General features: G+C 38.5%; 2 protein-coding genes across 2 annotated transcripts; one reads left to right on the plus strand and one right to left on the minus strand.

The window, feature by feature from the left end:
• Positions 1–95: 95 nt before the first annotated feature.
• On the plus strand, positions 96–11,512 carry LOC130185860 (guanine nucleotide-binding protein G(o) subunit alpha-like). The gene is made up of 10 exons (XM_056402578.1): positions 96–224; positions 590–725; positions 822–913; positions 1,059–1,151; positions 1,325–1,485; positions 4,994–5,122; positions 7,599–7,728; positions 7,879–7,950; positions 10,376–10,463; positions 11,129–11,512. The coding sequence occupies exons 1-10, from the start codon at positions 183–185 to the stop codon at positions 11,317–11,319; spliced, it is 1,134 nt and encodes a 377-aa protein (XP_056258553.1). The 5' UTR covers positions 96–182; the 3' UTR covers positions 11,320–11,512.
• A 299-nt stretch (positions 11,513–11,811) lies between these two features.
• On the minus strand, positions 11,812–13,600 carry LOC130184614 (neuropeptide B-like). The gene is made up of 2 exons (XM_056400588.1): positions 13,201–13,600; positions 11,812–12,198 (listed from the first exon to the last, which is right to left on the minus strand). The coding sequence occupies exons 1-2, from the start codon at positions 13,456–13,458 to the stop codon at positions 12,070–12,072; spliced, it is 387 nt and encodes a 128-aa protein (XP_056256563.1). The 5' UTR covers positions 13,459–13,600; the 3' UTR covers positions 11,812–12,069.
• Between the last annotated feature and the right edge of the window lie 170 nt (positions 13,601–13,770).

The raw sequence follows: 13,770 nt of genomic DNA on the forward strand, positions 1-13,770 counted from the left end.
GAGTCTATTTTTTCCAGGCTGACATGAAAGCATCTCTGCTTGGTGCACACGTGACTCTAATTTAAACCTGATTAGCTTCTCTCCTCTCCTTTTCTTGCTAACACTGAGACAAACACTTCTTCGGATTTGTTAGCAGTTTTGGCTGTAAATCAAACGACACGCCGGTGTGCAGAACAAAAGCGATGATGTTTTGTTGTCTAAATATCTTGCCAACCCCTCTGCAGGTAGTAGCTTCGTTCATTACATTGTTAAATTCATTCACAACTCCTCAGAAACCAATTGTTTACATACTGGATATTCTTATGGGAGAAAACATGCAGGCTATATTGGCTACCAAGCTAATTCTGTATTGCAGAATTAAAGAGAAAAGGGCATAAGGATATAATGAAGGGCATAATTTTTTTAAGTAAGTTTTCAGTGCCAAAACTTTTTTTATTTTGAACGTCTTCCTCAAACACATCCTATACCATATATAAAGTTATATTATTTGCCATATACTAAAGGGATAAATGAGCAAATATTAGCTTTATTGTAGTTAGTGAGAACCCAAAGTTTCTTAGTTGCATGTGAAAACTAAATTCTTCCTTAGATCTGCATGGGAATGTGCCTTCACCAGGATGTTACAGAGGAGGGCAAAAAGGCTAAACTCCAGAGCTCTAAAATAGAACAAGACCTTTGTGAACATGCAAGGACAGAGATGAATGTGGTGAAAATCCTTATGCTTGGTAAGTTAAAGGCATTTATGGATCATCATGTTGGCCAATGGTACTGACTTTTTTTTTTTTTTTTAAGTGAAAGGCTTCCTCTGATTTGTGCAACAGGAACTGCAGAGAGTGGAAAGAGTACTCTGATCAAACAGATAAAGATAATGCACAGTCACGGCTTCTCCAAGCAAGAGTTGATCAGTTTTAAGGTACTAGATAGTTGTGAAACAAATGGATCATGTTTATTCATATTCACCCTAAAATATTGAAGTTATCGGAATCAAAAATAACATTCAACATCACTGATAACACATCTTCTGTGTGGAAAAATGTTGACTGTCATTCCCCTCGCAGCATGCTGTATTAGACAACCTCCTGACCTCTATGAAGTTTGTTCTTCGGGGAATGGGGATGCTGAGGATAAACCTTGCTAACAAGAGGAACAAGGTGAGGAGATGATACAATAAGGTTTTATCAAATCATCATACATTTTATTGTAAAAAAGTTCCATCTTGGTGGTCCACTTTTCCTTGCAAACCCTATTTGTCCCAGTAGATGTCAGTGTGAAACTGTAGAAATATGCAGGTTGTCCTGTTTGACAGAATTTTTGTCCCATTCAGATGCATGCCCGCTCTATCTTGTCCTGCAGCCATTGTTTGGGGGACGATCAGGAGCTGCCTCCTTTCGTGGCTCACGCTTTCTGTGCGCTTTGGGCCGACCAAGGGGTGCGAGCAGCCGCAGCCAAAGGTTACGAGTTTGAGCTGAACGACTCTGCACTCTAGTGAGTAGAATGACCTTAAGTGATCTGCACTGCACAACACCTCCCGATTATGACTGACGGTGGAAATGTCAAAGGAAATTGCCCAGTAAGAAGCATGTCGTCACATTTCGTCAATACAGAGCAACAGTAACAAGTGCTGAGAATAACTCATCTTCAGGAAATGATTCCTGTGACATTTGTGGAATGGGAGGCTTAATTGGGACCAAATTTAAAAAGCACTGTTTACAGTCATACAGGAAGAAGGGGAATTGAGGTGAAGCACATGAAACAGACATGATTAAAGAGTCAGTTTTCTTGTCTAACAAGTCAGAAGTCAAACAACATCATATCTGTGAAGCTGCAGGTTGGGGGGTGGACTTAAGGTAGAGGTTTTGTTGAATCTGTACAGTACATTTCTTTGCAAATTATGTCATTAAATTATGGAACATACGTTATTAAAATACAGCCAGTGTTTTACCCCCTTGTCCGCATGTGGGACATTTTTATATTTATGTGGGTAGAACAGGTTTTTCCAATTGCTGCCCTTTGGCCATGCAGTTAAGCCCTTTTTAGTTATTCACAAAAAAGCAGCCTGCACAATGTCATGAAATCCTAACTCAGTACTCTGCATAGATAATTTTTGAGTGTGTTGCATCACCAGCTGAAGGAGAGGATTCTTGACTGAAGAGTGGAATACATTTTGTTAAATGGCATTATTGCTTGGGCTCCTAGTTTCATGCCAGCTATGATGTGTGATTATTATTTTTTAAATCAACCCCTAACAAGTGTTATACTTGTTGACACAGCTACTAGTGATATAATATCGTGTATTTCTGGTGATTGTTTGATATTCTTGTGGGCAGCTTGCTAAATGAAGCTAATATAATGCTTCGGAACAGTCACAGTGGAGTTTGATAGAAAAACAGAAGTCATGATTGTAAATGCAAATCTGCTGCTAAATTATCCAAGTTAAAACCATAATCATTTTTAAATAAAACAATTTTAAAGCATTTTTTACTTGAGTCAAAGAAATATTTGCCCCCCCGTTTATACTGTATTGTACATCTGTGAGTTGCCGTACCTCCCCTTGAAAGTGACTATCAGACCTATTTAAAAGTGCTAATCATCTTCAGCTACTGCTAATTTCATAACCCACTTGCTTAGCTCATTAAGTTGCCTTCAGTGTTTGTCATTTAACCACTACCTTAACCGCTGGTGTATCACTTAATAACAACACAAAATGGTGTTTTGTGACCACTTTTGCAGCCGTTGCATATAGACTTTAAAATGAAGGTGAATGTGAGATTTTTCAGTAGTTCCTTAAAAAACTAAAAGTAATGAGTAGAAGTCCTTATCTCAGAGACAACAGGGAGGAGGTCTGACAAGTTAAAACGTACTCCAGCTGGCCAGACAGAGAAAGATGAAGATGTGACAGCTTCATTATCGAAACTCAATAAGGTTGGGAGCTGGATGATGATATGAAACTCAACTAGCTCTCTTTCAGTGTTCTCACTCTACTGGACCCCACATTGATTTTTCCCTCCAGGAATATTGGATTAGACTGTGTCGTGACACACTTGACTTCCCCAGGACCTGAAGGCACCTTGATGTGTGAAATGACTTCTTGGACATTAGCTTTGGCATGAACTGAGCTGTTATTATTGCTAAAAAGAAATTTGCAATTACAGGAAGTTGGCTATTGATGTAAGCTGTGTGTTTTAGAAATCCATTCTAATCAGCCCTCGCTTCATTAACTTGAACCCACTGCTGAGAGATGGAAGATTCTGAAAATGGAAATCAGCTGGTAGAATTGCATAGAAATGCTTTGTCCAGAGATGTATTTTTGTGTATTTTGAAATGAATGTTGAAGTATGTTTGAGATAAAATATTCATAACAGAGACAATGCAAGGCAGCACATATAAATTTTGTGTTCAGAGCCAAAGCTGAATGAATACAGGTCATTAAAACAAGAAATTACACACTTGGGGCCGATTTCACGAAGGGATTCAGATTGGTATGTGTAAGACCAGCCTTAGTCTTTATTTCTGTGAAACTGTCTGACTTATTCTGAGCCTGAAAAGTTTGCCACCCCACTTCCAGGCTAACTTAGAACAAAGATCCATGTAATCCATAATTTGTGATTTGTCAACATTTTTGTGGAGTGCGGGATGAAAAAGGAAAGAGTTTCTAGATCTGTTGGAAAATGTCCACACTGCTGTATATTTCCGTCAGTTCTGTTTGTTCAAGTAAACTCCTGTGCCTCACTGAAGAGTTAGCAGAAGTACAGCGCTCTGCTTCACTATCTCAGCTCTGCTACAGTTCTGCACTTCTCTGAGATTTTATGCCACTGGAAGTATTTGTATTTTTTAAACTTTTTATAGAATTTTTTAATCACTGAATTCTTTCAAAAGACAAATGTTTTCTGCTGGAGTGAAGGCAGATGGGTGGTTTGATGAGGCTGCTTAGTCTGCCATGTTTTTTAGTTTGAAAAAAAACATTTAGTTTACCCATTATTTATTGCAAATTAGTCCAACATAAAATGGTCAATAAGTAGCATAGGCTTTGTGCATAATATGAATGTTGACGTCTCTCTGAAGTCTAACTATTATATCGAAGTCTCTTCATGAAACCAGCCCCAGGACATGTCGTACTGTGGAATAGCTGACTTGGCCAATATTTTCACATTCATATTTTAACAGTATGAAATCACTGTTGAAAACTTAGTGTGCTTCTACAGTATGACTCATACAGATGTGTAGCCAGGGTAAAAAATATTCTCTTCACGCTGCTTTGTGCATTGCTATGTTGGCAGCAGGTGTTGGTGCTTTTGACTGTAGCTTCTCTGAGTGCTCGATATTCTATTAGCCCCAAGTGTTTGCGGAGTCTGTTCAATGTCCCTCTAAATTGTAGATAGGACTCCAAAAACCTGACACATTATTCTATGCAGTTCATAGTGCAAAATAGTTCAATGTAATATGATTGTAACATTAATATCTATAGACTAAATAATTACAAATGCCACTCAGTTTAATGCAAAACAATTCAGCACCATAGACCACAGCCTCCAGAATGTTGAAAGTTGAATGAGTCTGAATCTCTCTAAATCTGTTTCAACAGAAATCTAACATCTTACCCTTCATAGTGGTAGGATGTGCTGCAGGGCTGAAGATTTAGAATGCATTTGGTTTAGCTTTGGTTTAGCCTAATAAAATGTCAAATACTTTGTAGCTGAATAATTCCCTGAATGATACAGAAACATGGTTGTGTAACTGAACAGAGCTTTTCTTTAATTTCAGTGAACCATATCATATACTCTAAAACATGTCATAACTTCCCTTTTTTATGGGCCTAAAAATTGGTTGTCTTTGCCTAACATGGGTAAGAGCTATGAAGACTGAAATAAGATCTGAGACAAAAGCAGAATTGGGATGGAATGTATGTCTGATTTACCTCTAAATTCCATATTTACCTCTTGAAATGTTGGTCTCATCAGTTGGTGAGTTTTCTTGTCTCTGCCTACCTCTCCAGTTTCTTTGAGAACATGAGTCGAATCCTCGCTCCCAACTACGTCCCCACTGAGACAGATGTTCTGAGAGTCAGAGTGAGGACCTGTGGAATCATTGAGACACAGTTTCAAGTTAATGAAACAATCTTTCGGTAAGATTTATTCAACTAAATTTAACTGTGGCTTGCAACATTATACCTGCTGTGCACATAATATAAACCTGCACTGGCAATGACAACCTAATGCTTTATATATGTTCATAAGGGTAAAGGCTTTAATGATTCACATGGAGCTCACTGAAAGTTGCTTGAAAAAAAAATCATAATTTCCATTTACTGTTTGAGGGATGATTTCATACCTAAATATGCACTAATAATATTAAAACAATATTTCACCTTCCTGTACTTTCAAGGGGCAATTGAACTGTTTGTGTCCTTCAGTCAAGCTTTTGATGTGTTATGACATGATGAAGTGTTGGCATCATAATCCCTTGAAACACCTCACCAATTCAATGAACAAATCTTGATTATAACCTGGATATTAAAATCTGAAAGCAACATGGAATGCGACTAGAGGGATATAGACTTCCCCACACAAACACACACACACAGCAGTATGTACAAATACAGACAATAACTAAAACAAAATCATGCAAGAAATGGACTAGGCTATATATTGTCTACTAATAAATGCTAAATTTATTATGTACCCGTAGATACAGAAGATGCTTCATAATGTAACAACTAACTTACCATCATAGTTACCATTCATGTAGTTGTCATACACACTTACACATGCGGCTGTCTGAGGAAGCAGTGAGGCTCTGGAGACTAGGCCTCACCACCAACTCTTCAATGGTCCCTCATGAAAGCTGAACCCCTTTAAGCTGAGGGAGGCAGCTGCCTGGGCATGACTCAGACATGAAATATTGATGGCTTCACTCCGCCTGGTTATTCCAGGAATAAAATGTGGAGGAAGCATAGCAATGAAACATTGAAACCCCTCCTCCCTCCTCCCTTTCAACTTATCTTTTCAAAGTACGTAACCATTCATAATGCTACCTGCGCCCAGTCCCTGGATACCAAAGATAACATACCAACTTCATGAATATTACATACTGTAGCATCCTCATGGTTAGAATTACAACAGAATGCTTTAATTTGTGAAATGTTAAATTTTACAGCATCTTTTCAGGATATGTGCAGGTTATAAAAAGCATTAAATTCGGCTCCCTCAACAAAAGGCTTTAGAATGTATTAAAGTCTTAAATTTCATTTGCAAAGTTCTTGAATATTTTTTACAGTAACATAAGTTAAAAATTTTATTTTATTTTTTGTATGTGGCTGCGGGACACATACACCCATAAACCAAAAGAGGGAGTGGTGCGACAGTCGATTGTGTGCACAGACTATTAAATTATTTTTTGTAGAGTTTGAGTCAGTGCCATCAAACCAAAAACTCTTACTGTTACTAGCTACAAAGCTCATTGACTCGTATGACAGGACAAACTTTTTTTTTTTATTGGTTAGTCCATCCATCAATTTCTATCACTTATTTTGGTCCAGGTCACATTAATTAATCCATCTGGGAAGTACTGACAAAATGATTTGTCAATAAAATCATGTACTCAATAAATAATTGTAGGTCATACTGTCCCAACATCATTCTTTCAGTTATGACCATGAAAAAGTCATTAGATTATATGTAGTGGTATCACGCAATCTCCCTGTGAAAGTTGTGATGCTCCCTGCAGTAGTTTATTTCTTGTCTGTTTATTGTTCAGATTATATGGCCTTGCCCTCTATCTCCATATTAATAAATTGTGGGCTTCAGATGTTTTGTTGAAAACTTGCATAACACAATTCTGATAAACATATCTGGAACTGCTTCGGAGCGAGTCAGTCTCACCTCTTGGGCAGATTCCACCAAATGCCTAAATTCAAGCATGTTATTTCCTCAGGTCTTACAAGTTGTATCATTTTATAGCTGTGATCCTGCTCCTTGACTAAAACTCCAAAACCTTCTTGCGGTCATGAGCAAATTAGTTTTTTCTCTGCAGCACAGAAACTATAGCTGTCAAATACCATGGTTAACACTTATTGTCCCCCAGCTTGTTAAAACTGACTCTTGACCTGGGGGATAAATGCTTTATTGCCTCTGACATGACTGGTGCAATCATGCACCTGGAGACTGTCTGGCCCAAATGGGAACTCATTACCTGTGTCACCAAGACCCCCCGCTTCACTTAGTGCCAGATTGTATTTTGAAATAGATTACCCCAATATTTGAAAGAGTAAGACAGCTGAGCTTTTTTTTCTTTTTCTTTTTTTTTTTCTTCAGAAGTTGGTTTAAATGGTAGTTAAACTTTTCCCCCAGACTGGTGGTATCAGTAAAGTTATTTATGAAATAAATTTATTATTTTATATTGGTAATTCATATATAACATTTTACTTAAACAATATGTTAATTCATGTTACTCAGTTTCTGCAACTTGATATAAAATTACAAAAGGGAGAGTTTAGTGCTGTTGAGCTCTCCAGTGGAAGTACAGCATCTCTTTATAGATTCATTAGTGATTTACAGGATGGAACATGTAGAAAATCATACCCATGTTTTGCATATTGACAGGTTATATGATGTCGGGGGCCAGCGGAGTGAGAGGAGGAAGTGGCTCAATTGCTTTGACTGTATGCAGGTCGTGTTGTTTGTCGTGGCCCTCAGCAGCTATGATATGACACTGATGGAGGACCCCTCAGTGGTATGAAAAAGACTAATCGACTAGTAATCGCATACAGTAAACAAGTGTAATGCTATATTTCTGTCCTTACTTGGCAGAATTGACACCTAGTTTAGCTGAACTTGGAGAAAAGTGAATCTATATTAATCTATTTTCATGTTTTCCTCATAGAATCGTCTGCAGGAAAGTCTTGAACTTTTTACATCAGTCTGCACCAACACAGTCTTTAACAGCACCTCACTGGTAAGTTTATGTGCACTTATTTAACTGGCTTTCTTAAAGATGAAAATACAATAAGGTATAAATTAGTCTTTTATTTTTATGGCATCTGCCTGTATGATATGCATAGTCTGCCTGCCATGTCTGCTTCAAGCTCATCTAAAGGTGTGGGAGGTGAATACAGCTCTGAGTGGCTTTTTGGTAATCATTCATGGTCTAATTAAAGTGTAGGGCAGGTGATTTCTGTTTAATAAGTTGGCAGTTTAACACTCGGTGTAATTAGATTGTTTGTTTGATTTCTTTCATGCTGAGAATATGTGGGACTGCTGATAATGGGCATGAATGACTCACTTGTTTGCCAGTAGCATTTACTGTATATCTGCACTTGATTAACTTGAGGCATTTAGGGGCAAGGGTTATCTTATGGCCAGTTTTAAAATGTTTGTTTTAAATGCTGGCTGGCCAGTTGCTTTTATATTAGAAGTATGGAGAGATTCTATAGAGTTGGTATGCTATGGCAATATGCAAAAGCGTAATAAGAGAAGCCACAATAAGTCCATAATAAAAATGGGAAGGTCAACAGATTTTTCCTCTTTTTATGTTACCTGTACAGTACTAAGTGATATTACACTACTCACAATAAGTTAGGTATATTGTGAGAGACTCAGTGGATTTCATACATACGGTGTTTGTTTCGCTTCAGAGATTTTTCGGATAGGGAGGCAATTGTATTGGGGTGACAGACACACCTCATTTTGTGTTTTCCACGTAATGGTCTCACTGTGTACAGTGTGCCTTACATATTGGGGCCACAAGTGACAGACTGCAACGATGACCAGAACCTAAGGACCTATGCACTCAGACATCGTTATGCAGCTGCCACACAGCTGCAGGCCCGTTTACGAGATGTGAGGGGTACTAGGGTTTCCAGCCAAACCATTCGCAACCGACTCCACTGCTTTGGCTTGAATGCCAGACGACCGTTGCAGGTGACTCCACTGACACCAAGACACCGCCGTGAACGTTTGCAGTGGGCACAAGACCATGTGACCTGGACAATGCAGCAGTGGTCTACCGTCCTGTTCACTGATGAGTGTTGGGTCACCTTGCACAGAAATGATGGTCGTCAGCGTTGCTGGAAAAGGCGAGGTGAGCGATATGCTGAGGTCAACATCGTCCCCAGGGTTTGCTTTGGTGGAGGAGGTGCAACAGTCTGGGCAGGCATCACCAGTCAGCGCAAAACAGATTTGGTTATTGTAGATGGCTCAGTCACTGCACGTTCTTACCTCAGAGACATCATAGAACCCATCCTCATCCCCCAATTCCGCCAGCACAACCCCAACTTTCTGTTCATGGATGATAATGCTCCACCACATCGTGCCAGAATTGTCACAGCTCGACTTCAAGAAGTCGGAGTGCCTCATATTGTATGGCCAGCAATGTCCCCTGACCTGAACCCCATAGAGCAAGTCTGGGACCAGCTGAAGCACAGACCGGATGATTGTACCCCACCCCCACGTGACCTGGCAGAACTGCGTGTAGCACTTGTGGAAGAGTGGAACGCATTGCCTCAGAACAACATCATGAGGCTAGTGAGGAGCATGAGACGTCGCTGACAAGCTGTCATTGCGGCAAATGGTGGAAACACCCGCTACTGACATTGTCAATTTTTGTTATTTGGGGCTATCCTTGTTATTGTTTCTTCTCATTCATTATTAGTAATATCAAACGGAACTTTTACTTATTTCATTAAAATTCAGACCAAATAGGAAAAGCACTCATGTAAATAACAATATCCCTAACTTATTGTGAGTAGTGTACTTTTGTTTTTGTATGGTTACATGATTCATTTTCTGTAAATCCTTAGAAAAAGGTATGAAGTCATTTTGGGGCTTTAAAATCTCTTTTTTTTTAATACAGTAATGCTGACCCCACCTTTTCAGTGCTTTAGTGCCAGTAGTTTCTGTTTTTATGGACTGAACCATGAATAATCTCATACACATACTGTGTATGTGTGTGCTTTGGCTCTGGAGTTGTGCATTTCTTGTTGATGGCTTGCTGCAGAGATGAATACTCACTGTATTTTGTCCTGTGTCAACAGAGAGGTGTACATATCTTTAACAAAGGATGTTAGGATGCTCTTGAGGTAGCTCTGTTGGACCAGGCTGGCTGACTTATAATATTTAACTTTTTGTACAGCAGTATAAATGTACCATTTCAGTTGTAGGGTTATTTCTTTCAAACTAAAATTAATAATTTTTTTGAGATGTGAGTAACTGCTTTGTAAAATCTGACAGCTGGTGTGAAATGATGATGGGCCTCAGTGAGATGGAATCATTTACAAAGTTTTGTGTGTTTTCACACTTTTTTTTTTAAAATAATGAGTCAAACTGAAAAATCACCACTGAAAGACTTCAACCACCTTTCTGGTGCCATCTCTTTCCTACAGATTCTGTTCATGAACAAAACTGACCTTTTTCGAGAGAAGATCCTTCATTCTGGAAGACACCTGAGATTTTACCTTCCTAGTTATACAGGTACACTGCAAAGAAATGTTTTGTCCATTAAATTGTCTGGTGTAAATGTTTGTTTAGGTACAGTTTTTTTCTTACTTTTTCTAACCCTGTTTTTAGGCTCACTCATGAAGTTTCTATGCGAATCGGAGTATGGCATACTTCTGTGTTTTGTTTTTTAGAAAGGGAAACTTTCACAGTATGTGTAATGATGTGCTAAGGCACGGTTTCCTAGCTCTGGCTCAACTACTTCTCAAGAGATTACACTCGGCTTGGACGTATTTGTTTAGGATCTTGAATTCCTCATGGAATTGTTTGTGTTTTTCTTTTATTGTTTTGTTGGATGGCTCATTGTATCCTCCCTGTCCGCTGGGTAATCAGAATTCCTTCTGGCCAGAGAAAGTACAGTCATCACTGTATCACTCATTCTGGACAGAGCATGTTCATACATATTTCACACTCATCACAGTAACTGAGAAGCAAACATTTGATGTCTGTGCATCATGTTGTATTTGTGTATTTGCAGATTGAGAAGGTAAATTAATGTACAGACAGATTGTCACGCAAACCTGATGCCTTATTTTTTCTATATTTCATGACTTGACTCATTGTACTCTTAAAAACGACTCTTTACTGAACTCAATTCGATTTCTCTAGATGTGTCATTTTCTTTCTACATCCCAATCCAGGAGCAGATGGTGATGTGAATGCTGCAGCCCACCACATCACTGCCATGTTTTCATCATGTAACAGCAGTCCTGACAAGACCATATACCACCACTTCACCACGGCTACAGACACCACCAACATACAGGTGGTCTTCCACATGGTCATTGATCAGATTATCAGGGAGAACCTAGCTGCTGTTCAGCTGCTGTAAAGGTTTTCTGAACACTGTGTTTTTAGTCATTTGCAGCACTGGACTTTAAATTTCATCACAGCTGATCTGTGAGTAAATGTTTTACCTTTTTTAAGATAAGTTATTTAAGTGGCTAATAAGGTTAAGATTATTTTCTTGAAGCTGCACAGTCTTTTATTTTAAAAACCATTTTAAAATAAAATATTTATTGATAAGCGTGCCTGGACATTTTAATGCAGTTTAATTGAATCATGAGCTGTTGCATGTTAAATGCAATTTAGGAAAAGTGCACCAATTTTTAGTCAGTGTGTTCCTTTATCCAGTCTTTTTGGACAAATTTACACCCTCTAAATAACCAATAACCAAACTATTAATCTCTGTGGAAAATTAAATTGTTTTTATGGCAAATACATACCTTCTAGAAATAGTGCAGCAAGTGATTTATCTCCAGTATTGATATGAAGAAAAACATACACTGTAATACATTCTGTATCCAGTAATTTCAGCATGGGCTGCAACATGATTCATTTATTAATGAAAACTCAGATCAAATATATATATATACATTAATACATTACTTTTACAGCTTAGATTTTCTGACAGTTTAACCATAAAATCAATAAATTGGTGAAATGGTACATGAAAAGTAGCATATCTTCCATCTAGTTCGACACCAGCCTTAAACTTGAAGTTAGGACAATGTACAGTTTTTAAATGTAATGCCTTCAAGAAGTAGGCTTCATCATCCAGCTCAGCTGTCGGCTTTACTGCTCAGTCCCCTGCACAGTCTGAGGAGTCCAGAGAGAGGAACACATCTGCTTTGCACTTGAATGATCCCTTGGTTTCCTGTAAGAGTTCACAGCTCTGCAGGTTTGGTGTAATGTCTTTAATACAAACAGGCTGTTTAGAGAGAAAAAGACAAATGATTCAGTTAGAGGGTGCTTGAAGAACCAAACCTGTAATGTAACCTGTACATTCTGTACACTTGTATCAGACAAAAAGTGTGATGGTTGATGAATATTCCTGCAGAGAATTGGTCATCAATAATGTTATATGGACCTCTTCTCTGTAGGTCTTTATCTCCTGACATTTTATAGCAGCATAATGTCTAAGTATATTTACTCAAGCACTGCACATAACTATAATTTGAAGTACTTATTCTAGTTCATACATTTCAGAGAGAAATATGACAGCTGTGTTTACTGGTAACTCAGCAGATTAGGATTTCACATACAGAAAACATGAAGTTAATTTATTATTATTACAGATTAAACTGGCCAAAAGTGACAGTTGACAGTGACCAGTCTGCTGCATAATGAGCATACACAATACATTTTATTTTCTTATTTTGACTAAATACTTGTAAGTATAAGTAGATTTATATTGTTGTGGCACCATAGTGTTTAAAAAAAAATCCAAATACCACTACTGCGATCACACATCCAGGTTTTCTTTACAATTCTTTGCAGTACATTGTTTCAGTGGTGCTGATTGAACAGCTCCCTTCCAACTGAAGTGTCTAATAGAAAGGGATTGATGGCTTTTTAAAACTAATTTAGTTGATTTAAAAAATATCTATCTAATAATATAATATGTCTGTTTTGGCCGTACCATGCTTTAAAGATTTTCTCTGTAAAAATGTAGCCAGACATTACAACTACTACAAACTACAACCTCAATATTGAGTACATGGTGCCAACGAAATCTTAAGTTTGAAATGTATTTTCGCTCGTTTCCAGCCAGTCTTACTGTCACAGTAACCAGTATTAAGTTAAACAACAAAACCGGAACAAGTGCATATTGATACACTTCTGCGCCCAGCTACAGTTGGTTGCCATGCGTAATGCGTAACGACAATCTTATCCAACCCATAGTATGCTAATAAAACGGATGACTACTGACCATCGTCTTCAGGATGAAATTGTGCAGGGTTAATTCAGAAAACACGTTGTTGGTCGCGGTCTCTCCGCTGTCTGACGAGTCCAGCTCGGCTCTCCTGACGTACGGTGATCTCCGGATACCGGACAGCAAGCCGGACGCCCTGCCCACTGAGTAGTAGCTTGGACCGGCTACTTGCTTATACCAAGCTTCCGTCGGACTGCATGCGAGCAGCACGGAGATCACCACGATGGGGAAGATAAGTTTAACGGTCATCTCCATGTCGAGCGCTGAGGCTTGGTCCTCTAAATTTTAACGACTGGTCCTCCTGCTTGTCACCGCTCACTGCTCATGCCTCCGTTTTTAGAGTCTACTTATAGGGACCCCGTGATCATGCTCGCAATTTCGTCAACGAAAACTGCGCAGGAGAGGACAATTCACACCCACCACTGAAAAATCCTCCACAAAGTTATAGCTTCTGGAGAACTCAGAAATATTGTGTTCTTTTACTTTTTAGATTAAAAATTATTTGTGGTTAAATCCTATTCCAAAAAAAAAAAGTCTAATAAATGAAGGCATATAAGGCAGGAATTT

This window comes from Seriola aureovittata, chromosome 17 (genome assembly GCF_021018895.1).
Source record: "Seriola aureovittata isolate HTS-2021-v1 ecotype China chromosome 17, ASM2101889v1, whole genome shotgun sequence".
Taxonomy (NCBI): domain Eukaryota; kingdom Metazoa; phylum Chordata; class Actinopteri; order Carangiformes; family Carangidae; genus Seriola; species Seriola aureovittata.

Bases quoted from the DNA above. Each gene is read 5' to 3' on its own strand.
- LOC130185860 (XM_056402578.1), top strand. From the start codon at position 183: ATGATGTTTTGTTGTCTAAATATCTTGCCAACCCCTCTGCAG. The intron at 7,729-7,878 runs GTATGAAAAAGA...TTTTCCTCATAG, and splicing joins TGATGGAGGACCCCTCAGTG to AATCGTCTGCAGGAAAGTCT. The intron at 10,464-11,128 runs GTACACTGCAAA...ATCCCAATCCAG, and splicing joins TTACCTTCCTAGTTATACAG to GAGCAGATGGTGATGTGAAT.
- LOC130184614 (XM_056400588.1), bottom strand. From the start codon at position 13,458: ATGGAGATGACCGTTAAACTTATCTTCCCCATCGTGGTGATCTCCGTG. The intron at 12,199-13,200 runs GTCAGTAGTCAT...CTCTCTAAACAG, and splicing joins ATTTCATCCTGAAGACGATG to CCTGTTTGTATTAAAGACAT.